Source organism: Periophthalmus magnuspinnatus, chromosome 21 (genome assembly GCF_009829125.3).
Source record: "Periophthalmus magnuspinnatus isolate fPerMag1 chromosome 21, fPerMag1.2.pri, whole genome shotgun sequence".
Classification (NCBI taxonomy): Eukaryota; Metazoa; Chordata; class Actinopteri; order Gobiiformes; family Gobiidae; genus Periophthalmus; species Periophthalmus magnuspinnatus.
This window is the reverse complement of record NC_047146.1, coordinates 1,910,865-1,934,689: the sequence shown is the minus strand read 5'-3', so window position 1 is coordinate 1,934,689 and position 23,825 is coordinate 1,910,865. Positions and strand designations below refer to the sequence as shown.

At 43.1% G+C, this 23,825-nt stretch overlaps 2 protein-coding genes across 2 annotated transcripts; both read right to left on the bottom strand.

Moving 5' to 3' along the window:
• Window positions 1–1,107: 1,107 nt before the first annotated feature.
• LOC117389020 (E3 ubiquitin/ISG15 ligase TRIM25-like) lies at window positions 1,108–3,518 on the bottom strand. The gene has a single exon (XM_033986575.2). It carries the CDS (start codon window positions 3,424–3,426, stop codon window positions 1,795–1,797), a length of 1,632 nt encoding a protein of 543 aa, XP_033842466.1. The 5' UTR covers window positions 3,427–3,518; the 3' UTR covers window positions 1,108–1,794.
• Window positions 3,519–4,809: 1,291 nt separating this feature from the next.
• On the bottom strand, window positions 4,810–23,760 carry usp37 (ubiquitin specific peptidase 37). The gene is made up of 24 exons (XM_033986574.2): window positions 23,585–23,760; window positions 20,578–20,802; window positions 20,111–20,261; window positions 19,265–19,353; window positions 18,553–18,665; window positions 17,911–17,988; window positions 17,672–17,760; window positions 17,199–17,292; window positions 16,576–16,731; window positions 16,236–16,367; window positions 15,652–15,775; window positions 15,013–15,263; window positions 14,037–14,154; window positions 13,862–13,941; window positions 13,249–13,404; window positions 11,735–11,782; window positions 11,218–11,359; window positions 10,407–10,653; window positions 9,615–9,769; window positions 9,365–9,425; window positions 9,137–9,249; window positions 7,422–7,491; window positions 7,193–7,331; window positions 4,810–5,227 (listed from the first exon to the last, which is right to left on the bottom strand). Exons 2-24 carry the CDS (start codon window positions 20,749–20,751, stop codon window positions 5,140–5,142), a joined length of 2,868 nt encoding a protein of 955 aa, XP_033842465.1. The 5' UTR covers window positions 20,752–20,802; window positions 23,585–23,760; the 3' UTR covers window positions 4,810–5,139.
• Window positions 23,761–23,825: the final 65 nt, after the last annotated feature.

Here is a 23,825-nt window from a genome sequence, read left to right as displayed (position 1 = left end):
TTTAGTCCTGGTTTAGTCCTGGTTCAGTCCTGGTTCAGTCCTGGTTCAGTCCTGGTTTAGTCCTGGTCCAGTCCTGGTTTAGTCCTGGTTTAGTCCTGGTTTAGTCCTGGTCCAGTCCTGGTTTAGTCCTGGTTTAGTCCTAGTTTAGTCCTGGTTCAGTCCTGGTTCAGTCCTGGTTTAGTCCTGGTCCAGTCCTGGTTCAGTCCTGGTTTAGTCCTGGTTCAGTCCTGGTTCAGTCCTGGTTTAGTCCTGGTTTAGTCCTGGTTTAGTCCTGGTTTAGTCCTGGTCCAGTCCTGGTTTAGTCCTGGTTTAGTCCTAGTTTAGTGCTGGTTTAGTCCTGGTTTAGTCCTAGTTTAGTCCTGGTTCAGTCCTGGTTCAGTCCTGGTTTAGTCCTGGTCCAGTCCTAGTTTAGTCCTGGTTTAGTCCTGGTTTAGTCCTTGTTCAGTCCTGGTTTAGTCCTGGTTTAGTCCTAGTTTAGTCCTGGTTTAGTCCTGGTTTAGTCCTTGTTCAGTCCTGGTTTAGTCCTGGTTTAGTCCTAGTTTAGTCCTGGTTTAGTCCTGGTTTAGTCCTGGTTTAGTCCTGGTTTAGTTCTTGTTCAGTCCTGGTTTAGTCCTGGTTTAGTCCTAGTTTAGTCCTGGTTTAGTCCTGGTTTAGTCCTAGTTTAGTCCTGGTTTAGTCCTGGTTTAGTCCTTGTTCAGTCCTGGTTTAGTCCTGGTTTAGTCCTAGTTTAGTCCTGGTTTAGTCCTGGTTTAGTCCTGGTTTAGTCCTAGTTCAGTCCTGGTTTAGTCCTGGTTTAGTCCTTGTTCAGTCCTGGTTTAGTCCTGGTTTAGTCCTAGTTTAGTCCTGGTTTAGTCCTGGTTTAGTCCTTGTACTCTGTACCATATATTACTCAAGTAGAAGTAAAAGTACGGGGCCTTAAAAGTGTCAGAAAAGTCCAGTTTTATTCCAAAGTGAGTCCAGTAAATGTACTTGAGTAAATGTAACTGAGTACTACCCACCTCTGCTGCCCATAGATACTTATTGTACATAATGGAGTTTACTGTACAAGTATTTATGATGTTCAAAGTATATTGTGATATTTTTCACATGTATTTTAGTTCCACTTGTGTATCTAACTGGCCTATTTAAATCCTTATTTATCTGGAACAGTTTGGACTTTTTGTCTGTCCTTTGCTGTTACAACACTGCAATTTCCCCACTGAGGACAAACAAAGGTTTTCTTATTTGATTGATTTTATTGATTTTCTTGTACAGATTGATTTGTGAATGTGTTTGTGATTGAAAAGTCCCATGATATAACAGAATGACTTTGACATTTACAGCAGAGACTTACATACACTTACATTACATGAGGAACAACATTGGAATTGAAAGTGTAAATCAAGTTCAAAGTTCAAAACAGATGTAAATGTAGATGTCAAATATGTAGAGTCTGAGTTTAGTTTTGCAGTAACAGTATGAACACTATTAGTCTGCAGAATTCAAAGGAAACAGTGAAGAGATGCTGTGTTCCATCTGCAGTCCCTGAGACATACAAAAACACACACTACACAAACAGTACAGTTATGTCATGATAAAAACACTAGAATGACACTAATCAACTCAATATTGTGGAAAATGGCCTGTTTTATTAGATCAGGATTTTGTCATGATTTGAACTCTCCCCATGTCATATTTGATCAAGTTTAGAAAAGTTTGACAAAATAACTCACATTTCAACACAAAAATAGTCAATAGTCAAATTAGTCAAATGTAAAAGGCACAAATTTGATCAAACTGTGGAGAACAAAGCTGCTATTTCAGTTTAGGGAAATGTGCAGTTTCTCCAGAATTATAACCAACCCAGACCCCAGTGTAGAGAGGCCGAGTGAACCTGGTCTGGACTCTGTGGAGGAGGCTCATGGTACTTTCAGAGACGCTGTAAAACGCCAAAACCCCTGCACTGTGGTCCAGGTAAACCCCGATTCTGGACCCGACCGGACCTGAGACCTGGGACTTGACTTTGTTAAACCAAAATGAAGGACGGGTTTTGTCACAGTCTAAGGCCCAGGATTTATCATTGAGTCCAAATACACATTCATCAGAGTTTCCTTTCCTCTGAATCTCTCTGTATGAAACTGCTATATAAACATACTCCCCGCTCCACTCCACCTCCCAGTAACAGCGGCCCGTCAGACTCTCTCTGCTCAGGACCTGACACCTGTTACTGAATCTGTCTGGATGATCTCGATAACTCTGGCGTTGATTCATACGTGTTACTCTTCTGTTTCCATCAGACAGAGACAGATATTTGTAAACTGTGTTTGTGTCCAGAGTGATTTCTGTAGAATAATATAAGAAGTCCTCTCTGGAGCTGAGTTCAGCTGGTGGCAGTAAAACCTGGACTGGACTCAGAGTGAGCTGGAGTGTGTCCCTGAGCTTGGACACAGCTCTGGTCACTTCCTCAAAGTATCCCCGGTCCCCTGTGTGAATGGTGGCTGGCTCTGTGCTCTGTGTGTGTGGGGACAGTGAAGCGTAGCGCTGTATAAACTGGTTATGATCCTGGGTGAGGTCCAGTGTGTCCAGCTCAGAGAGGCTCCTCTTCAGCCCCCTCACGTCCTGCTGCAGTTGGTCCTGGAGCTCTTGGACTCGGCTCAGTTGGGTGTCCTCCTGGGAGCGGATCTGCTGCTCCACTTCAGAGCGTCTTTTGTCCAGGAGAAGGGCCATGTCTCTGAAGCTGTCGTTGCTGCGCTGCACTGCTGTCTGGGCAGAGCTCCTGATGTCCTGGGCCTCCTGTTGGAGTCTCTTCAGGTCTGTCTCTTTGTGCTGGAGGCTCTGGAGCAGCAGGGCCCTCCTGGCCGGCAGCTCTGCCTGCCTCTGAGCCCTCTCTGAGGCAGAGGACACTATGTCATGACCCTTATGTTGGTCCACAGAGCAGAGGTAACAGAGGAGCTGCTGATCTGTGACACAGAACATCTTCTTCACTTCGTCATGTTGAGAGCAGATGTTTTCCTGGAGCCTGTGAGACGGCGCCACCAGCTGGTGTTTCTTTAAAGCTGCAGCTTCATCATGAGGCTGTAGGTGGCGCTCACAGTAAGAGGCCACACACTGCAGACAGGACTGGACAGCTCTCAGCTTCCTCCCAGTGCACACATCACAGGACACATCCTCAGGTCCGGCATAGCAGAGGGCAGCAGGGGGCGCTGTCTTCTTCATCTGCTCTACTACAGCTGCTAACATGATGTTTTTCACCAGGGCAGGCCTGGGGCTGAAGCTGAGGCGACATTCAGGACAGCTGTAGAGCTGCTTCTCGTCCTCTTGGTCCCAGTGCTGTTGGACACAGTTCCTGCAGTAGCTGTGTCCACAGGGAATAGTCACAGGATCCTTCAGTAGATCCAAACACACGGAGCAGGAAAAGGCTTCTTGGTCGAGTGCTTTCTGCGCCATCTCTCCTGGATCAGAAACAGTTTGACTTGGACAGAAGTGAAACTTAAGAGTGAGAGCTGCACCCACAGCTCTGTGTGGAGGAAGCAGGAAGCCACGCCTCTTAAAGGCACACACACATGTTTTATCAGAGTTCAAAAGAGACTGTGTGAGCAGTTTACAGTCACACACACAGGGTCATTGGGCACAAGTCAAACTATACAAAAGAGAATCAAAGAGGAACAAAGTGTAAAGGATCAGTGTAGTGCCACAGTGCTTTGGTGTGAGGAGGCAGGCTTTATAAACTTATCAACAAACACCACCTTCATCAGGCTCTTTCTAGAAGGAAATGTGGCTTTATTTACATCTGCAGTTTGACAGTAGAAAGAGAATTTACACCATAGAATTCTTGTGTGTCCTTCACCAGTTTTAACCTATGGGCTCTTATAATGTTGTGATGTCGCCTGAACCAAGATCATATATTTCAAATCTAATCACAATTAGACCATTAGTCTGAAAACTCAGACAGGACTGAACCAGGACTAGACCAGGACTAGACCAGGACTAGACCAGGACTAACCCAAGACTAGACCAGGACTAGACCAGGACTAGACCAGGACTAGACCAGGACTAGACCAGGACTAAACCAGGACTAACCCAGGACTAGACCAGGACTAAACCAGGACTAACCCAGGACTAGACCAGGACTAGACCAGGACTAGACCAGGACTAGACCAGGACTAAACCAGGACTAACCCAGGACTAGACCAGGACTAGACCAGGACTAAACCAGGACTAGACCAGGACTAGACCAGGACTAAACCAGGACTAACCCAGGACTAGACCAGGACTAGACCAGGACTAAACCAGGACTAACCCAAGACTAGACCAGGACTAGACCAGGACTAAACCAGGACTAGACCAGGACTGGTAACTCTTTCTTGGGCCTCTGATTGTTTTTCCCATAAATCTTCAATCTCAAATAATAAACTTAAATTGACTTTTCGGACCTTTCTTCATGTTCTAACGTCGTTACTTCATCAAAAACACGTCTGAAGAGGTTTTTAATGTCATCCATACATGTTTGAGTAATCTAGAGATCTCTCCCGGGCCCTATTCAAACCCTTAAGATCCTGTACGAGGCTCCGCCCACAAGCCGACCTCACCCACGCTCCACACGACAATCCTCCATAAATATACAGAAACATGACACAAAACTGTGCACTACGACTTCACAAACCTGACATGATGTGCAGTAGTTTCATTAGTGCGATGCAGCTGATTGTGTTGTGATAGTGCTCTGAAGGGGGAGGGGCTTAGCACAGAGAGCTTCGCAGTGAATACTCCACAGAAGTAAAACACCTCTTTTAAAATCAGTCCTGGAATAACTGCACCAGAGTCACTTTTCACTTGTAGCTTGGATCACCATAGAATAAAACTTTATTTATACTTTGAAAACATACAATCCATAGTCCAATAGTCGCTTTGAAGAGAACAGCAATACATCTGAACAGAAACATCTGAACATTTACAAAACAGATCAATTTATAGCAAAGCAAATCCACAAACCCCCCAAAAGCTTATGATGGATTCACTAAATATGAAGTTATTCTGGGTCTATCGTTGGCAGTATCCGGTGTTTTGGTCTAAAGGTTTGCAGGACGGTGGACAGAATATGTGGGAGATATAGAGCAGTTTGAGGGTTTTTCAAAAGGTTTGTAAAGTTTGTTTTTTTCTTTAAAGTGGCTGCAAAACGTTTCTCGATGCGTCGGACGAACTTCCAGGACCGGATCTCTCCATCTCAGACAGCTGCTCGAAGACGTCCCTGAAACAAACGCACGAGAATTACATTTAATACAGAGTTAAGGCTGGAAAAATACTGACTGTGAAACTGGCACAGACGATACTCAACAAGTGTCGATACTGAAGACAGAAAGGTCTTCATCTGGATTAGAGTGTAGAACCATGTAAATATCACTGTGGTATCAGATCGGTATTGAGCCTGAAGGGTGTATCAAGTCATAAAGCTTCTTCTGCATCACACACATATGTCAAAACACTGAATTCATTTGTTTGAATTTAACACTGAAATCATTCATTCATTATAATAGTCCTTTTCTGAATAATGGGAGGCAGTTGGGGCTTTGCAGAAACTCCTTTACAGAGATAAGGCAGAGGAGGAGACTCAAGGCCCAAAAACAGACCGGTGCAGTCGGGGATGTCCCAGAGAGGCGAACGAGGCCGGAAGGAGGAGCCAAGTCGACCTGCTCAACAGAATATTTGCATATTCATGTTGTATTTTACCTTTGGGTCAAGGGCAGAGAGTCAGTCAGGCTTAAGTCCTGCGTACGTCGCTGTTAGGGACACGGTCTGACCCAAAGTTACGGATTAGACTGTATTTGTCAGAGGAAAACATTTTTGTGATTTGAACTGATCCAATCCAGTCGTCATTTTTGACAGAACACGCCAAACAAGCTTTTATATCGATCCTGAGGAAGAGTTGGAAAATGTAAAACAGTTGTTCCTCATTATATCACGGTTCACCTTTCGCAGTCTCGCAGATTTTTTTGTGTAATTTCCCATGTTTTTTTTGTTTTTTTACAGTGTATGAACGTGCATTGTGTCGTGCGTCCTGATTGGCTGTTGGACTGTAGACCATTGTGTCGTGCGTCCTGATTGGCTGTTGGACTGTAGACCATTGTCCATCAGTCTCCTCCGTGCCGTGTCTCCTGTCCAGTACAGAATGTGTTCAGACAAATTTACATAAACGTTGGATCTCAGTGTGACTCTGAAGTGCTGTACGTTTGCGATTTGTTTTCTCCCCGACAAAACCCACAATGTCGATGAAACGTTCTGCACCGACAAAGACGCCTACGAAGGTTTGAACTTTGAGAGAGTTTAAACGAGAGAGAAATGTGAGAAAATGTTTACGCCTGTGTGAGAAAAGTGTATAAAGTGTGTGGTGAGGGGTTTTACAGACAAAAACAGAGAGAATAATGTAAAAAATAAAGCTGATACTTCGTGGATTTCACCTGTTGCGGGTTATTTTTAGAACATAACCCCTGCGATAAACGAGGGACCACTGTGTATATATTTTACTACATCAGGTCTAAAATACTACAGGTCATTTTGTGGATTAAAACCACAGACTGTATGAAGACGTGGACTGAGTGAGTGCGACGTCACCCACAGCTTCACCTCCAAATGAAGCTCATCGAGGCAAGAGCAGGTGTAGGGACCAATCTGGAGCAGAGTTCTGACCGCGAGTATCATAGCAACCAAAGAGCCAATCAGGAGCGAGGCTGTTGAAGGTGGCGTCTTTAGGTTTAACAGGGAGCGGGCGCTTAGCAACTGGTTTGATTGACAGCGTTGCTAACACTAACAGGAGCGACCTCAGGGAAAGAAGACGTCTGATTTGTCTGTTATTAATGTTCATATCTTGATTTACGGACACAAAAGTGAAATAAAAACCCCAGGATCGTGTAGAGGGTTAATACGAACATTTAAGACCAAAATGATGAGTCTGACAGCAGCAGGTACAGAGAGGGGACACAGTTTTTACACAAAGTGAATTGGAGCCAGAGTTGGAGCAGGAAGTGCGCCCACGATCACTTCCTGTTTGGAAAGCAGTGCCAGCAGGTTCGCTATGTCCATTTATATTTACAGTCTGATTAAAACTGGTTTATTCCTGGTGAAATATGTTTGAAAAACTGGTCAAAACATATTTTAAACGTGTCATGTTTCTGTCGTAGACTTGTCCTGTTCATTCAGAGCAGTGTCCTGTACTCACTTGTGCATGTAGAAGAATATGTAGCCGCTGCGGTCCCGGTCCCTCTGAACAGCGCCCTCTTGAGTCCGAGACACGTCCAGGTCGTTGTAGGTGAGCCACGACTGTTTCTTCATGTCGTACACGTCGCTGATGTAGTGTCCTGGGAGAGAAATTTAAATACAATTACATCAAAAGTACATGAAAATGAGCCAGAGAACACAGAGGATTTATGTTTAGAGACAGAACTGACCAGAGGAGGAGCTGCTGCCGATGTGACTGACCACACTGATGAGACGGAAGGAGTTTGGCAAAAATCCACTCTGAAAAATACAAAAAAACAAACAAGTTAGTAAGTTAGTAAGATTAGTTAAACATCCTTCAAAGTTCAATGTTTTCGGCACAAATAAACACATGAGATATTACAGTTTAACGAGCTTCAGAAAGTGGTGCCATTCTTCAGTTTGGAGCAGAGTTTCACATTTGGTCGCTGTGATAATTGCGGTCGAGATTCCAAAAAGCCAATCCGGAGTGAGGCCATCAGTCAGACCTGTTGCTAACAGGAGCGACCTCGGGGAAAGAAGGACCTGATTTGTCTGTTATTAATGTTCAGATCTTGATTTACAGACACAATAGTGAAATAAAAACCCCAGGATCATGCAGAGCGAGAGAGGCAGCAGTTTATCAATGTAAAGTGAACTGGAGCCAGAGTCGACGGAGCAGGAAGTGCGCCCATGATCACTTCCTATTTGGAGCACGGCGGCTAGCAGGTTAGCCATGTCCCTTTGCAGATACAGTCTATACCAGGGGTCGGCAACCTGCGGCTCGTTCATCCTTATACTGCGGCTCTGCGTGGCTTGGGAAAATTTATTTTAAATTTAATTTATGTGTATTTTATTTGTGTTAGTTCTTTTTTTATTGCAGTTTAAATTTGAAGATTATTGTTATCTTGAAATATTAAAATAAAATTATATTTTCTTATTTTTTGTTGCTCAAAATAAGCGTCACACTCGCGGAACAATGTTAAAAACAAACACCGCTCACGCCTCACAGCCACAGCTCAGTCCTGCGTAAAGAAACAGCGCTGAATTTCAGACTCTGCAGAGGTTCAGGAGCGGAAGGATCGTCTTCGACGCAACTTTCGCCCGTCCCTAATGACGAGCTAATAAGCTCGTCCGTAGATGTATAATGAAAATCCTGATAGGAAATCGACACAGAAATCTATTTGATGTAGTGGCAGGTATATTATATCTGTGACAGATCTGCTCTTGTCTCCGCGATGACGCATCACGTGTAACACATCAGACACGTCGCCCAAAAGTAGAGCCACAAGCGAGTGAAAATGAGCCAAAACAAAAGTCTTTGGAGAACTTTTAACAAAGGGGAAAAGGACAACTGAGGAGCCAACACCAGGAGTCCTACTTAAAATATGGGTTTGTCTCTACAGGTGACTCTCACGCGCAGAGTCCGCTCTGCGTAATATGCAGCGAACGAGGCAATGAAACCTTCAAATCTACGTTGGCACATTGAGACTAAGCACCCTGGATTATAAAATAAGCCTTTAGAGTTTTCTGAAAGAAACTGTGGAGCAGACTAGACATAATCACACTGTGGGTGTCATTGTCTCTTGTCTCCTCGATGGGTCCACCTCATCCCAAAAACACAAGTGCAGTTCTCCCTCTGATGCAGCGGTTTGGTGAGTTGTATTTTTTATGCACTTGACTTACTTTTGCCATATTTATCTGCCACGTGTAGAAGGCCGGTCCTTGAAAATAAAACCTACATTATTCCGTGACATTATTATTATAATTATATACAGTGATATCTTCATTTTAGATGTCAAAAAGTATTTGCGGCTCCCAGTTTTATTTTCCGTGGAAACTGGGTCCAAATGGCTCTTTGCGTGTTAAAGGCCGACCCCTGGTCTATGCTTATTTGTGCAGTATTTGTATTTCTGCTGCTCAGTACCTCTGCGTTCCTCCTCAGGTTCTCGGCCTCGGCCTCAGTGTACTCCATGTCCAGGACGTCCTCGTTTCCAGAATCGTCTGAACACAGCAGCTCCGGTAGAGAGTTATTGAACTCTGAGGAGAAATGTACACACAAACAGATCTAGATTAAATGCAACGGTGTGAATCAGAACTTTGAGACGAGGAGAGCAGGAGACGTGTCACTTTGCAACTTTGGCCCCGTGTTCACCTTGTAAACTGAGCTCTGTCGCCCTCTTCAGGTCATCGTCCTCCCTCATCTCCTGAGCCTCCTGTAGATTCACAGTGAGAGAAAACATTCACTGATCTGAAAATGTATTAAAATGGGTGATTTTTTTTTTGTTTTTATTCAGACATTTGAGGCACATTTAGATAAACTGGTCCATAGCTCCAGACTGTCCATGTTTCCACACTGGTCTATGGTCTGACTCGTGTCTATATATTTGTAGTTTTCTCCTCACATGCTCCTGTAGACTCTGTGCCAGGGCCTGCTGTAGCTCCTGCTCCTCCCTCTCCTGCTCCAGACTGTACTGTTGAACCCAGTCGATCTCCTGGGCCTCTGGAGTCTGGTTCTCTTTGTTCTCGTCCATGGTCAGGTCCAGAGAGTCCAACACGTCTAAGAAAAGAAGAAGAAGACGTCTGAATGTGATAATGTTTTAGCCAAGACTGCGCTGACAAACAGAACTCACTGCAATGACAAACCATTTTCAAAAATATAGGTCACAAATTCTTTATTTTCTAATAACTGGTCCAATTCCTATGTATTTTTTGTAGATTCTACACTTTAAAGACGGGGTATTAAGATGAATATTTGAGTTTTCTCCCATGTTATAATGTTGCTGTCCTCATCAAAAACATGTCTGAAGAGGTTTAAGGCATCGTCCATGCATGTTTGAGTAATCTAGAGATCTCCACTGTCTGAAGGTCTGAACCACAAAACTCGGCCCTGAGTGTACTGCGCCCGTGGTACAGAGGATATAGTTACAGTGTGAAAGTTTTAGTTTCGTGTTTATTTGCAGGGACAGGACACAGAGACGTTAAATCTGGTTCTGCTCCAGATTAAAGATAAATCGCTCGTTTCCATCTGCAGTCCCTGATTTAAACTGGACAAATAAGACTCTGAAAACTGTATCTGCTCATGTTTACTACAATCTTTAGAATTCAAACAGACAACATGCAGGTCACACACAGGGTCCTAACCTTTGACCTTTAACCTCACGGTCCTGTATTACAAACAAACATCAGTTCCTCACCTGCAGGCGGCCGCTCCGTCTCCAGCTCCGTGTGATACACCAGCTCTGGTCCAGTCTCTGCGTCTCCAAACCCGGTGTCAGGGCTGCTGCTGGGCTCCTCCCCCAGCCCCGCCCCCTCCTCCGGCCCCACGCCTTCCTCGGGCCCCGCCCCCTGTAGCCCCGCCTCCTGTCTGCTCATCTCCAGCACCGCGGCGAGCATCTCCTCATCGTTTAGGCTGAAGTCTGAAGACTCTATCATGGCTGTGGGCTGAGAGACACAGACACATTATGCAAACGTTTAGGAGCTTTGAACAAGTTAGAAAAGTCTTTCCTTATTTTTATCTCACTCAAGAGTTGGATTTTTAGTGATTCAAGCTTTTTTCTGTGGCGTCAATGCTTCGAAAAGTTTTGTTTTCACTGACATCCATAACCAAAATCCAACAATAAAGCATTTTGTCAAGCCTTCACAGTATCAAGTGCGCACTAGTCCGGCATGAGTTTGTAAACACGTAACTTCTTTTCAATTTAAAGAAACAAACGCTTTTTAGTGTTTTAGTGTTACAGTACAGAATGTGTTCAGACAAATTTACATAAACGTTGGATCACAGTGTGACTCTGAAGTGCTGTACGTTTGCAATTTGTTTTCTCCCCGACAAAACCCACAATGTCGATGAAACGTTCTGCACCGACAAAGACGCCTACGAAGGTTTGAACGTTGTGTTTAAACAAGAGAGAAATGTGAGAAAATGTTAATGTCAGGGGCCGCTGTGCTCCGTTTGCCTTCTACGACGTTGGAGTAAACAGTATAAAACTATATGGACCCCGCCCTCACCTCCTCCGCTCGCTCTTCGCTCTCTTCGGTCAAACAGCTGCTCAGACGCCTCTTTCGGCTCAGAGTCACTTTTCTGTTCAGCTCCTCTTCTCCGTCCGAGTCCAGGAGCAGAGACGAGCCGGTCGCTCTCCCTCCCACCCTCCTGGAAAAGACGCCAGTTTAAAGAGTTGCACTAATGATGGGACGCTTACTTATTTTATGTAATTCGACTCTTTTTGGATCGGTTCATTTCAAAGAGCCGTTCAAAAGACTGGGTTCTGTCATTTGAATAAATACAAAAAAAATCTAATCATTTTAGCAACAAACTAATCACGTTTGGACTGCTCTGCTTCTGAGCTCATTCTTGTGTTGGATCTGCGTTTGTTCAGAGTAAAAATACATAAAAATCTGAAAGAAAAAGATCTGGTTCTTTTAAAAGATGAGATTTCCAACGGTTCACGTTAAGGAACCACATGACTCATTTAAACAACAACACATCACTACAAATGCGTATTTAAATAATAAAACCAGTATTCACCTTGGGATTAAAGACACGGGCGCCTGTGCGGTCTTGAGCGTTCTGGCCCTTTAGAGCAAACACAAACAAGATTTTAGTCAAAAGGATTAAAAGTTCATCAATAAACATCAACAAAACTAGAATAAGACAAAATAAGATGTGACATTTTACTGAGCGTTCACATGGTTAAATCTTCCAGGAGCTCTGAGGAAAGACTCAAATATGAACTGCTAAATATGAATCCAAGAATCACATGCATTTCAGAACAAGGACTACGGATGGAAATTAGCATTTTACTAAATCTGGTGCAGCCATCTATTTAATGTATCTGCACATTGTCCTTCAAATAAATAAAAAAAAAACAAAAAACAAAATAAAACATTGGGTTTGTACCAAAGCAGCGCAGGTGTAATTAAACATAACGACACTGAAACGGCAAAAATTCAAGGTCCTGTATGAAAAAGTGACTCATATGAGCTTTAAATCATGTTCTAAAGCTGTTACTCCTCAAAAACAGACCTGGAGTTGTGTTTTGTTTCATTCACACACGTTTGAGTCACACTTTATTATTAGTCTGTAACATCTACAAAGATCAAAACGCTACGTTCCACCTTGTGACGTCATCAAGTGGCAGTTTAAGTTAACAGCTCCTTTTACCTTTAGTTCAGAAGAGATTGGCAATTCCATTTCTTTTGTTCAGAGATTAAAAACACAGTGGAGCACTTCCTGTATCACCACATGATGACATCACAAGGTGGAACAGTGTTTTCAGTTTGAGAAGAACTCAAGCCTAAATCTGCAGGTTTGTGTGTTAAACATGTGAAACAAAACACAGCTCCAGGTCTGTTTGTGATGAGGAAACATTAGAACAGTGTTTTATGAGCCCTTTAAACCTTTCCTCTCTAAAGCTGCTGACCCTGTAGTTTGGATTTCTACAAACACATCCTGAAACACGTGGAATTATTGTGCTACAAAGAAAAATAAAGTTTGTATAAAATGTTGCTGAACAAAATGGGATTGGTTTTTATGGCCGATGCCGATTGTTTAGAATCCAGAGCAACCGGCGATAACATCTGCCGATACTTTAGGGCTGATTTTGATTATTTTGTTCAAATTATGTTCAATTATGTTTAAATTCACTACAAATTCGCCCCAAGCTCCTTTTGAGACCTTTAAGAGAGCTGTGCAGTCATGTTTAGTACAAAGAGATAACTGCACAAAAGTCTTAAACTAAATATCTCTGTATTTTCGAGGCAGCAAATCAACCAAAACAAAATATTGGCCTGTGCTGGACATTTAAAGGCTAAAAAGGCCGAATATCGGTTGGCCGTACATCCCTAATCGTTAATCACAATTATTCTGACCATGATAATCACTACACAAAATTTTAATATCCCATGTCTATTTCTGTCTAAAGTGGGCGAGTCTACACCATCTGAACACCTGCAGGTTGAAGCATTTCGCTTGTGAACATTCAAATTCTGATCCATGTTGCGTCCAAAAGCACAAACTGTAGTGTGAGTGGTGCGTCTTACGCCGTGGTCCAGCTGAGGCTGACGGGGGCCCGTGTGGACTCTGTGCAGTGAGACGAGAGTGTGAGGAAACGCGGGATGACCACCTGCTGGCCCAGTTTGGAGTTCAGGGAGAGCTGTGCGTTAAAACTGTACCTCTTCAGATGCAGGATCAGGACTCTGCAAAGAAAACGACGCATTTTAGTGAAGATACATGTTTTTATCTTTAAAAAGGCCGATATTGGACTATTGTGTTCTCTGTTCTAATGTCGTTTCATCATCACACACAGACCTGGAGCTGTGTTTTGTTTCACATGTTTAACACACAAACCTGCAGATTTAGGCTGAGCTCTTCTCTCAAACTGAAAACACTCTGTTCCACCTTGCGATGTCATCGTGTGGTGATACAGGAAGTGTTTTTAAACTCCACACACCTTCATTTATAGAATCATTTGGATCATTTAAACTCTGGAATTTCCAAGGCTAAAATCATCATCCCCAAGTGATATTTTTTCAAAACTGGTGACAAATTCCTGATTGGTGGTGATGTACATAGAAGCGACTGATACTTTACACTGACATCAGGCTGGGGACGTTCTACATGCATGTCAAGGGAGGAATGTTCAGTGGCAGATACCTCGGGAGCTTGCTGAACTTGTGCGTCACGGTTGCCGCTTTGCCGTTGCACTTTTCGCAGGAATACTCGATCTCCTCCATCTAAAAAAAAACAAAAAAAAAAAAAACAGAAAACTTGTATTAGACTTAAACCTGTGAATATTTATAACGTAAATAATTTAAATGCTGAGACTGACTCTGAAGAACAGGTCCAGAGAGTCCTGTATGGAGCGCAGGGGCAGAGTCTTCTTCCTCCGAGGCAGGTCGATGGACAGGTCGTTGAACACCTCACGTTTGGTCACCACTTCGCCGCAACTGCAGCAGGAAAAACAAAAACACGTTCACGGATCATTTTATACAACCGTGACAAATCGCCAACAGATGCAGGGAAAAACGAAACGAATCTGGAGCAGAGTTCTGACCGCGAGTATCATAGCAACCAAAGAGCCAATCAGGAGCGAGGCTGTTGAATGTGGCGTCTTTAGGTTTAGCAGGGAGCGGCCGCTTAGCAACGCTGTCAATCAAACCTGTTGCTAACGCTAACAGGAGCGACCTCGGGGAAGGAAGGCGCCTGATTGGTCTGTTTTTAATGTTCAGATTTTGATTTACAGACACAAAAGTGAAATAAAAACCCCAGGATCATGTAGAGACAGTTAATACGAACATTTAAGACCAGAATGAGTCTGACAGCAGCAGGGACAGAGCGCCCGTGATCACTTTCTGTTTGGAGCGCAGTGGCTAGCATGTTAGCGATGTCCATTCATACGTACAGTCTAAGCTCCTCCCTGATGATCTGTTCTGGAGAATTGTACTTTGTTATAAGTGAAAACAATTCTACAACAGTTTAAATAAATATGGAACTCATTCATAATAAAAAAAAATAAAAAAAAACTGTCCATATCTGACATTTTATATAATTATCCTGATACCATCGTTAGTTGCAATTATTTCATTATCGTCTCATGTCACGATATATCACTACAGAGAAACACTACCATAAATGATACAGAAACTTTATGTCACTCATTAAGATTTGAATAAAACAAGATAACCCCAGTGAACCTTTAAACAGAATGAGCCTCAATGCACTTTGGTCGTTTTAAATGTTCTACAAAAATAAACCTGAACCGAAAACAAACATGCACTTTAAGCCTGAACAAACACAGCCCTCACCATTTGCACGTGATGGTGTGCTGGACCTCAAACTCCATGTTGACGGCCACGGGGCAGGTGTAGATGCGTGAAGTGTCGGCCTCCTCTCCTGGTTCCGCCCGCGCTGAAGCCGAGGCGCCGCTTTCACCGGAGGCGGAGGAGGCGGCGGTGGAGGAGGAAGAGGGGGAGGTTTCACTGGACCAGCTCTTGTTCATCTTCTCGACGTCGTCCTTCAGCTGGTCCATGCACTGGCTCAAGAACTCATGAGCATCCTAAAAGAACAGAACCGAATCAAAAAGGACTCTGTGATATTTCAGTGTTTCTACATCGACCTGAGAGTCAAACTTTCACTGTGCCGTTAATGGTAAAAGTCAAATCGCTCAGATCACAGGCTCTGACGTAGGAATCAGTGTTGAGTTTGTGACGCGTGTCTAAACGACGTGAACGGATCAACTGAACATCAGCGTCTCCTCCTGCCTCTGTCTGCGCAGGTCACACTTCTCTTTTCTCTCTCCCCCATCTTCCTGTTTTTTCTGTGTCCCTTCTCTTCTCCACACCCCCGTTTTTTTACTCTTTTCTTTCTGTCTCCCCCTTTTCTCTCTTCTTTCTCTCTCTTCCCCTTCTCTTTTTCCTTCTCTCTGTATAAATTTAAGCTCTTACATTTTGCATGTTTCCTGAAAACCTCTCGGCGGTTGAAGAAATGGCGCTCTTGACTTTTCTGAGCAGGTCTTTCTTCGTCTCTGGACAGCCGACGTCCTTCTTGGCTATGAGGTGAGCGAAACGTCTGAGGACAAAACGACAGAACAGTGTTAACTTCAACTGTCTCTATAATGTGAAGGACCCTGCGCTCTGTAAACTCAAGGTTTAACCGTGAATTAAACGGTGGTGTGTTTTTTTTAAATATCAAACTAAATTTTTAACCAGCCAAACAAAGGGTGAAATCAAAGACCTAACCTCAGACTACAAAGGTTTCAGTGCAGTGAGCTCCTCTCTTCAGACAGACATAAGACAGTGTCCAGCAGTAATTTGACCACAACTGAAGAAGCGGCTTGAATCCTACAACTTTCTGTCCAGTTACAGATTTGAATTTTACTGTGGATCAGACCTGGACATCATGATAAACGCTGGACTTAAACTAAATAATCAGATGGGAAACTGTCCCTTAAAAGGTCCATTTGATATTTCAGCACAGTTGCCTTGAGACATGAGTGACCTGAGCCGTGCGTCGATGGGCACGTTCTTACCTGAGCAGTGCGTTGATGGGCACTTTCTTCCAGGGGATGCTCTGCTTTAACATGTCGTTGGAGAAAGACGGGAGGCTGAACAGAGACTGCAGAATCGCATTCATGTAGCAGGTGTTACCCAGGTTCGAGAAACTGAAAATATAAAAGAAGGAATAAGATTTGTTTTACGGCACAAAGTAAAAAAAAAAACAACTGTTCCCTATTGACCACCAGAGGGCAGTGCTGAAAGCAAGGAATGACACACACGCAGGAAATCAATCAGCGTTTTAAACTGCGCCCTCTGGATTCATACACCCGTAGTTACATTCATATCTCTCATTAAGGAGGTGCTAACGTTTACCCCTGCAGAGGAGGCTGCGGCTGGGCCAGAGCGGTGGGCCTCTGCTTGTTCCAGCCTCCGTAGTCCAGAGACGGCCGGACCTTTTTGAACGGCGTCGAGTGGTTCGGCAGCAGAAGACTTCTTTTAGCGGAGGACGACTGCGCTGTGGACGAGGGTCTGGAGACAAAAGCATACAACTGTTATAACAAAGGTTTTATTGTTCCAAGTGTTGACAATGTTTAAATTAGATCTGGTCTGATGAGTTTAAGAGAAATGCAGGTATGATATTAACACAAGGCTGCTGTGTTTTGTTTTTTTGTGGATTTTAAAATGTTAAGTTTTAGTAAAGTTCACAAATGAAAATTAAAAAATCGTGTAAACATACAGCCATATTTTAGCCTGCTCTTTTTCACTTATGAGTCCGTCAGTGCATCAGATTTATGTTTTTGAACAAACTGGGACTCACATGGTTCTGTTTAGCTGACAGGAGTTTATCTGCACTTTTAAAACTATATTTATACTGTTTTTAATGCATTTGTATCCTTGATAATGCATTTGTATCCAACATAAGTAAACGCAAACATAAACTAGCCTTGTCTGAAGTGTGTGAACATTTTGAATAACTGTTGTTTAACTGCATTCACCTGTCGAGGAAAGAGTGGCTCTGGCTGTAATCCTTCGTCACTGATCTGCTCCCGTAGAACGAGGTCGGCTGGAGAGGAGTCGAGCCCAGAGGAGCTGACAAAACACACTCACATTTTAGCTTCATTCAGTTCAACTTTTTATTTACATTTATATTTAAAAAGCGTAACTTTCCAGGTCCGAAACTGCCCCGTAAAACATGGAAATGCTACTGCTTTGCCAGAAATGTTCCACTGTAGGTCATTAAACGCGTCTACTTCTATGGAGACAAGCGGGTGACACAACCACACCGAATTACGTGTCAGATCTGTGAAGAGGTCGCTCCATTCACAGCGAGGATCTACTTTTGAGCCGTAAAATATAAAGAAATGCGAGGTAGATTGATTTAATGTCACACTGTAGAACATTCTATTTAGGCAAGTCAATATTATCTCCACGGAGACTCAGCAGAAAAGTTACACACTGCGCCTTTTACCTGAGTTTCTGTTTTCCTCCTGTTGTTTGAGTTTGTCTTTGCAGCTCTGTAAAAACTTCCTGGCCGGGTCTGAAGTGGCCTTGTTGTTGCTAGAATAAAGTTACAAAAACAAAAACAAAATAATCTTATCATTTGACCCGATTCAGAAATGTTACGCGTCATTGTCAGATAAGCACATTTTTTAATCCATCATGTGCAGATTATTGGTGTCACTGTCTGTGCGCCGTGTATCTTTTCACCTGGAGGAGTCGTTCTCTTTGGGATAGTCCTCGGTCAGGTCACTCTCAGAGTTCATGAGCCGCTTTCTCTTCTCACTCCTGGAAGAACACGCACGTTTAGATTAAAGATGAAGCGGTAACACACAATCTGGTCAGTTTTATTCCCTGTTCACGTACTTATTAAAGTTTAAATTTTAAGTTAGTTCTTTAGAATAAATCGTCTGTATTGATGAGGTCTATGGTTGTGTGTAAACCTTCAGTATCCCAAATTTAACGGGAAATTTTAAGATTTCTTTAAAACGTTATACATTTCCTAAAAATCTCAACTGGGAAAAAGATTACAAAAAGTGAACAAATCTGTAAACAAATAAGTGTTAGTTTCAGTGTCGTTAGCGCCCCCTTCAGACAGATATAAGGCAGTGTCCAGCAGGAATCTGACCAGAACTGAAGAAGAATTGAATTTTTCCGTTGCTCTGGATCATACCTGGACGACTGAGGGTTTACACAGACTTTACACAATAAAAAAAAAAAAAAAGTGACTTAACACATTGACTTAAAAGAATCAAACTTAAAAATAAATAAATAAAAGGTTCTGATACTTTCCTGCTCTCAGAAATAACTGTTATAATAGATCAGGAGTATTTAGCGTCGTGTTTTTGTTACCTGTTCTCAGACAGAGGGCGTGTGGGGGTGGAGGCGGCTCGGCTCGGGCTGCCCAGAGGTTTACGAGGAGTCGAGTCCTCTCTGCCCTCAGAGCTCTGTCGACGAGGAGTGCTCTGAAAGAAGGATAAAGACGAGGATGAAGAGGGTCAGAGGGAGCAGAGGACGGAGAGGAGAGGGTCAGAGGGAGCAGAGGACGAAGAGGAGAGGGTCAGAGGGAGCAGAGGATGAAGAGGAGAGGGTCAGAGGGAGCAGAGGACGAAGAGGAGAGGGTCAGAGGGAGCAGAGGATGAAGAGGAGAGGGTCAGAGGGAGCAGAGGATGAAGAGGAGAGGGTCAGAGGGAGCAGAGGATGCAGAGGAGAGGGTCAGAGGGAGCAGAGGATGAAGAGGAGAGGGTCAGAGGGAGCAGAGGATGAAGAGGAGAGGGTCAGAGGGAGCAGAGGATGAAGAGGAGAGGGTCAGAGGGAGCAGAGGACGAAGAGGAGAGGGTCAGAGGGAGCAGAGGACGCAGAGGAGAGGGTCAGAGGGAGCAGAGGACGCAGAGGAGAGGGTCAGAGGGAGCAGAGGACGAAGAGGAGAGGGTCAGAGGGAGCAGAGGACGAAGAGGAGAGGGTCAGAGGGAGCAGAGGACGAAGAGGAGAGGGTCAGAGGGAGCAGAGGATGAAGAGGAGAGGGTCAGAGGGAGCAGAGGGAGCAGAGGATGCCTTCTCTCACCTGTCTCTCTCCTGGAGGGTTGGAGTCATTCTTCACGGGTCGGTTGCTGAGGACACTGAAGTTTGCACTTCCATACGAGGTTTTTAAAACTACAAAGACACAAAAAATGAAATCTACCTTCAATATACATTTTATTTCCTCATTACTATGATCAATGTCATATTTCATAACTTCAATACTCTTCATTAAAGTATCTGTTTAACTGGGATATCGTGTTACTGATGTGTAAACTCCTGCACATTCTATTGGTTTTCCCAGCGACCGACAGTAGATTGTGGCCATGATTAAATCTGCAAGAATGAGACGAGATTTTCACAATTTTAAATACATAAATTGTGCCATTCAGTTCAATAAATTAGGAGCCCAAAATTATGATTTATTTTTCTCAAGTGTGCACAATCTTTTGACAATTTAACACACAAGATCTTGTCACATCCATAGCAGATTGTAATGCAAAGACTTAATAAACATTTTTTATTTTATTTATTTATCTCATTAAAAGAGCCCATATTATTCTATTTTCTGATCTATGTTATGATGTTTCCTCATTACTGCTGCACTGTTTTTAAACTCCACACACCTTCACTAGAATCATTTGGATCATTTCAGTCTCTACTAAACTAAAGGTAAAAGGAGCTGTTCACTTGAAAACTACCACTTGATGACATCACAAAGTGGAACAGAGCATTTGAGCTTTGGAGATGTGACAGACTAATCATAAATGTGACTCAAACATGTGTGAATGAAACAAAACACAACTCCAAGTCTGTTTTTGAGGAGGAAACGGCATTAAAACACGACTTAAAGCTCACACGGGTCAGTTATTTAAAAAAAATATTGTCTCACCAGGTTTTCCGAGCCGGAGTTTCTCCAGGTAATCTTTGGTCTTCTGAGCCAAAGTCACGGGCAGTTTGTCCAGAAAAATCACACTGTTGTCCTTCAGAGTGAGGGTGATCTTATTCGCGAGAGGAGCCACTTTCTTCACATTCTGACTCAGCTACAAACAGACAAACACGATAGATTTAAACACCAAACACAACACAGCTGATGCCAAAATCCTGTCTCCACTCACCGGGACTAAACTTCTGGACCCCCCTGCCCAAAACACAGACTCTTCCACACTCACAAACTTCCAAAAAAGCCCTGAACCCTCACCTGTCTAAACCGCCTTCAAATAACTACACCTCCTTTTGTTTGTGTTTTGTCTTCAGTGTCATGAAAAGCACTATACAAGTCCTATGTATTACTATAATTACAAAAAATGATTGAATAAATACAGATTGAATTTGCGTCTGGGATTGCACGGTGCACACCTGAAACGTTCTGGCCGCTCCTCCACAGTTAAACCGCAGACAGAGGCTGGCCTTGTTGTCCTTCTCCTGGATCTCAAACGTGCCCTCCTTCCACTTCGTCGTCCCCAGGTCCAAACTGTTGACGCGGATCTTCACCGCCGAGCCGCTGGACAGTTTTGTGGCTAAAGACGTCATTTCTGTGAGTTTAGATGAAGAAGCACAACGGTCCAGGGGGGAATTTCAGACCTAAACAAGAGAAAAACAAAGTAAAATGTATACGTCAAGTTATTATAAACACAAAAGGGCCAAATTTGTGTTACTAGTGCTGAGTGTTATCTACGTCACAACACACAGGACAATCATTTAACACAGATGACTAGTTAAATGCAGATTTGTGGAGTAATACAGCGAGTTCTTGCATCAAGTCACTAATAGATCAACATTTGTGAATTTACCTTTAGGATATTTCACGGCAAAGTACAAAGTAAACTTCAGGAAAACTCTCCAATTGAGATTAGATTTGCAAGGTATGTTTTAACGATTTTTCTGTTCAAAGTTCAAACTTTAAACACGTCTAAGAACGGACAAAAAGACTAAAATCTGAACTGACAAACTAATACAAGGATCACATTTCAGGACATGTTTATACAGATCTAAACTGCACGGTTAGCAGTTTTTAATGCAGGATAAGACTGCATGGAGACACAGGGAGGGCATCTGACACACACAGGGAGGGCATCCGACACACACAGGGAGGGCATCTGACACATCTGACACATGGACATTTCAGAACATGTTTGTACAGATCTAAATTACAAGGTTAGCAGTTTGTGAGCAGAATAAGCAGATATTGTTTGTGGGAAATTATGGCACTCACCAACTTCAAAAATGGCAGTCTGACCCAGTCTATTGACACTGCGACTACCGGTCTGTAATTAAGGCTGTGAGACGACGCGAAAATGAATAGAACGGCCATTTATAATTAACTGCATCAGAAAAGAAAGTCAAAACAAGAGCCAAGTTTGACCCACTTCACCAAACCAATCGATTAAACCAGGAGATGTGTTAAAAAAACTGGCTTACTGACTTATTTATTTTTAAACAGAATGTGTTATCGATACCAAAACAAATGACTGAGGAGAACTGAGGCTTCCATTTCTAACAAATATACTATAGAAACTAGAAATCGGCCGATGCAGATTGTTTAGAATGAAGAGAAAACGTTATTTGTTAATCTCAACCAAAATCGGTCCAACTTATCAGCCCAAAAATATCAACTATTTTCCACAAATGGTGCATTTTAAATTGACTAAAAACAACAAACCCTCTAATAGAGCTGTGCAGAAACATTTTGTACAGTGACCTTTTCGTACTTAAATGTTCAAATATAGTTTTATTCATATTCTTTAGGTAGCGGGTCGGCCAAAACTAAATATCAGCCTGTGCTGGAGATAAGGCCGATAGCCGATACATTAAAAAGAGCAAATATCGGCCCAATATGTCAGTCTATCTCGAACAGAAACCATTAATAGTTTTTGTGTTGCAGTAAGTTAATTTTAATGGCCTGTGGTTCCATTTTTATACAGCGCTTTTCCATCTTCTAGACACTCTACACCAGAGGCGTCAAACACATTTTCACTGAGGGCCACATCACCAAAAGGGCCAGATGTAAAATTAAAAAAACGTTAGATTTAACTTGTTAATTAACTCTTTCTGTATTTATTACTTATTCAAGTTACAAATATTGCATATGCACTTGCCTAGATGTAAAAACATGTCTGTGTAACTGCGTATCTCCTGATAAATTGAGATTTTAAGACAATCACACCTTTTAATTTACCCTGTTGAGGGCCACGACTTTGAGTGTCTTGCCCAAGAACACAATGACAGCATTCAGTCATCTGTGGGAGCCTCTAACATGTAGATCTCACCCAATGATGTTCACGTCGAGAGCGGAACTCAAACCACCAACTTTTAGATCAGTGGACTGAGCTGCTGTCGCTAATACAATGAATAAACTATGCATCATTAATACATTTACTTCTGTTGTATAAATCATACATTTTACTGATTAAATGTGTTGAATTTTACAGTCAGCCATTAGGATTTTTAGTTAATTTATTGGCTGTCAGCTGAAAATTCCCATCAGAATGTTTAAACAATGGCTGCCCTCTCCTCCCTCTCACAATGAAACAGACCCACGTGAGGCTGGGACAACGCATTTTAGCTCCAAATCGACTTTGACAGCGCTTAACTTCAGTATGTCACATTATAAAAACATGCACAAGTCATAATATTAGCTCACATTATTTGCCACGTGAAATGAACAACCCGGTGACACTTTAGTTTGAGAAAAGCGTGGGGTTAATTGCCTTTAAACGTCAATATTGCACAAACAGAACATCTTATACATCACTTTAATAAGTTGATCACACATTTATAGTCGATTTGATCAAAGACACACGTGCACAGACAGTTAAATGCAAAGATAAACTGCTCCTGGACACGCAAAACTCACAACAAACTCGCGGGTAAAGTGATCCAGCGCCACACAGGAAGAAACACAACCAAAACACCGCACTAAAAACACTACTGTACACACTTTGGGCACATATGCAAAGTTATTCAGCCTGCACCTTCGACATTTGTAATTTCCAGATCCCGTTAGGAGACAACGCAGCCAGGTTTGCATCACGTTAGCATTTAGCCAATTTACATAGCAGTAAAAAGCCAGAACTTTAACACGCAACGGCAACGGTTACGCGATTTAGCGGTTTATTCTCGTCTAAAGTGCGCGTACATTTGAAAAGTTGGTAAGTTTGCGTGCCACAATGTCACTTTAGTCGAGTTAAATGCCCGCAAAACCGCTGCAACTCCATCGTGCGCGCTCCTGTACGCCGAATGGACGGACGAGGCCGACATTAGCGACTCCGTTAGCGCGTTAGCATACGAGCTAACTGTGCTAACCGTACTCGTTTAGTGACAAAAAACACAGCCGCGCTCAGACCACACCGCCTCGGCCGCTTACCCGTCGATGCTGCGCGGTGGTCTCGACAGTTTTAAGCCGAAGGGTCGTTTTCTGAAGTCATGCGAAGGCAGAAAGAGAGTTTTACCGGCATTCACGGGCTGCTGCCAGTTTGTTGACAGTGGAGCACGACGCCTCACAACACTGCGCGGTGATGGCGGGAACCAACATTTACAACGGAAATGATGAACTGACACACTTCCTGTCCAAAATCTCGCACTTTCTACGACATTCTGAATCGGAT

Coding starts and splice junctions, on each gene's coding strand:
- usp37 (XM_033986574.2), bottom strand. CDS start 20,751: ATGACGTCTTTAGCCACAAAACTGTCCAGCGGCTCGGCGGTGAAGATC. Junction 20,262..20,577: donor GAGCGGCCAGAACGTTTCAG/GTGTGCACCGTG, acceptor GTCTGTTTGTAG/CTGAGTCAGAATGTGAAGAA. Junction 9,770..10,406: donor GACGGAGCGGCCGCCTGCAG/GTGAGGAACTGA, acceptor TTCTTTTCTTAG/ACGTGTTGGACTCTCTGGAC.
- LOC117389020 (XM_033986575.2), bottom strand. CDS start 3,426: ATGGCGCAGAAAGCACTCGACCAAGAAGCCTTTTCCTGCTCCGTGTGT.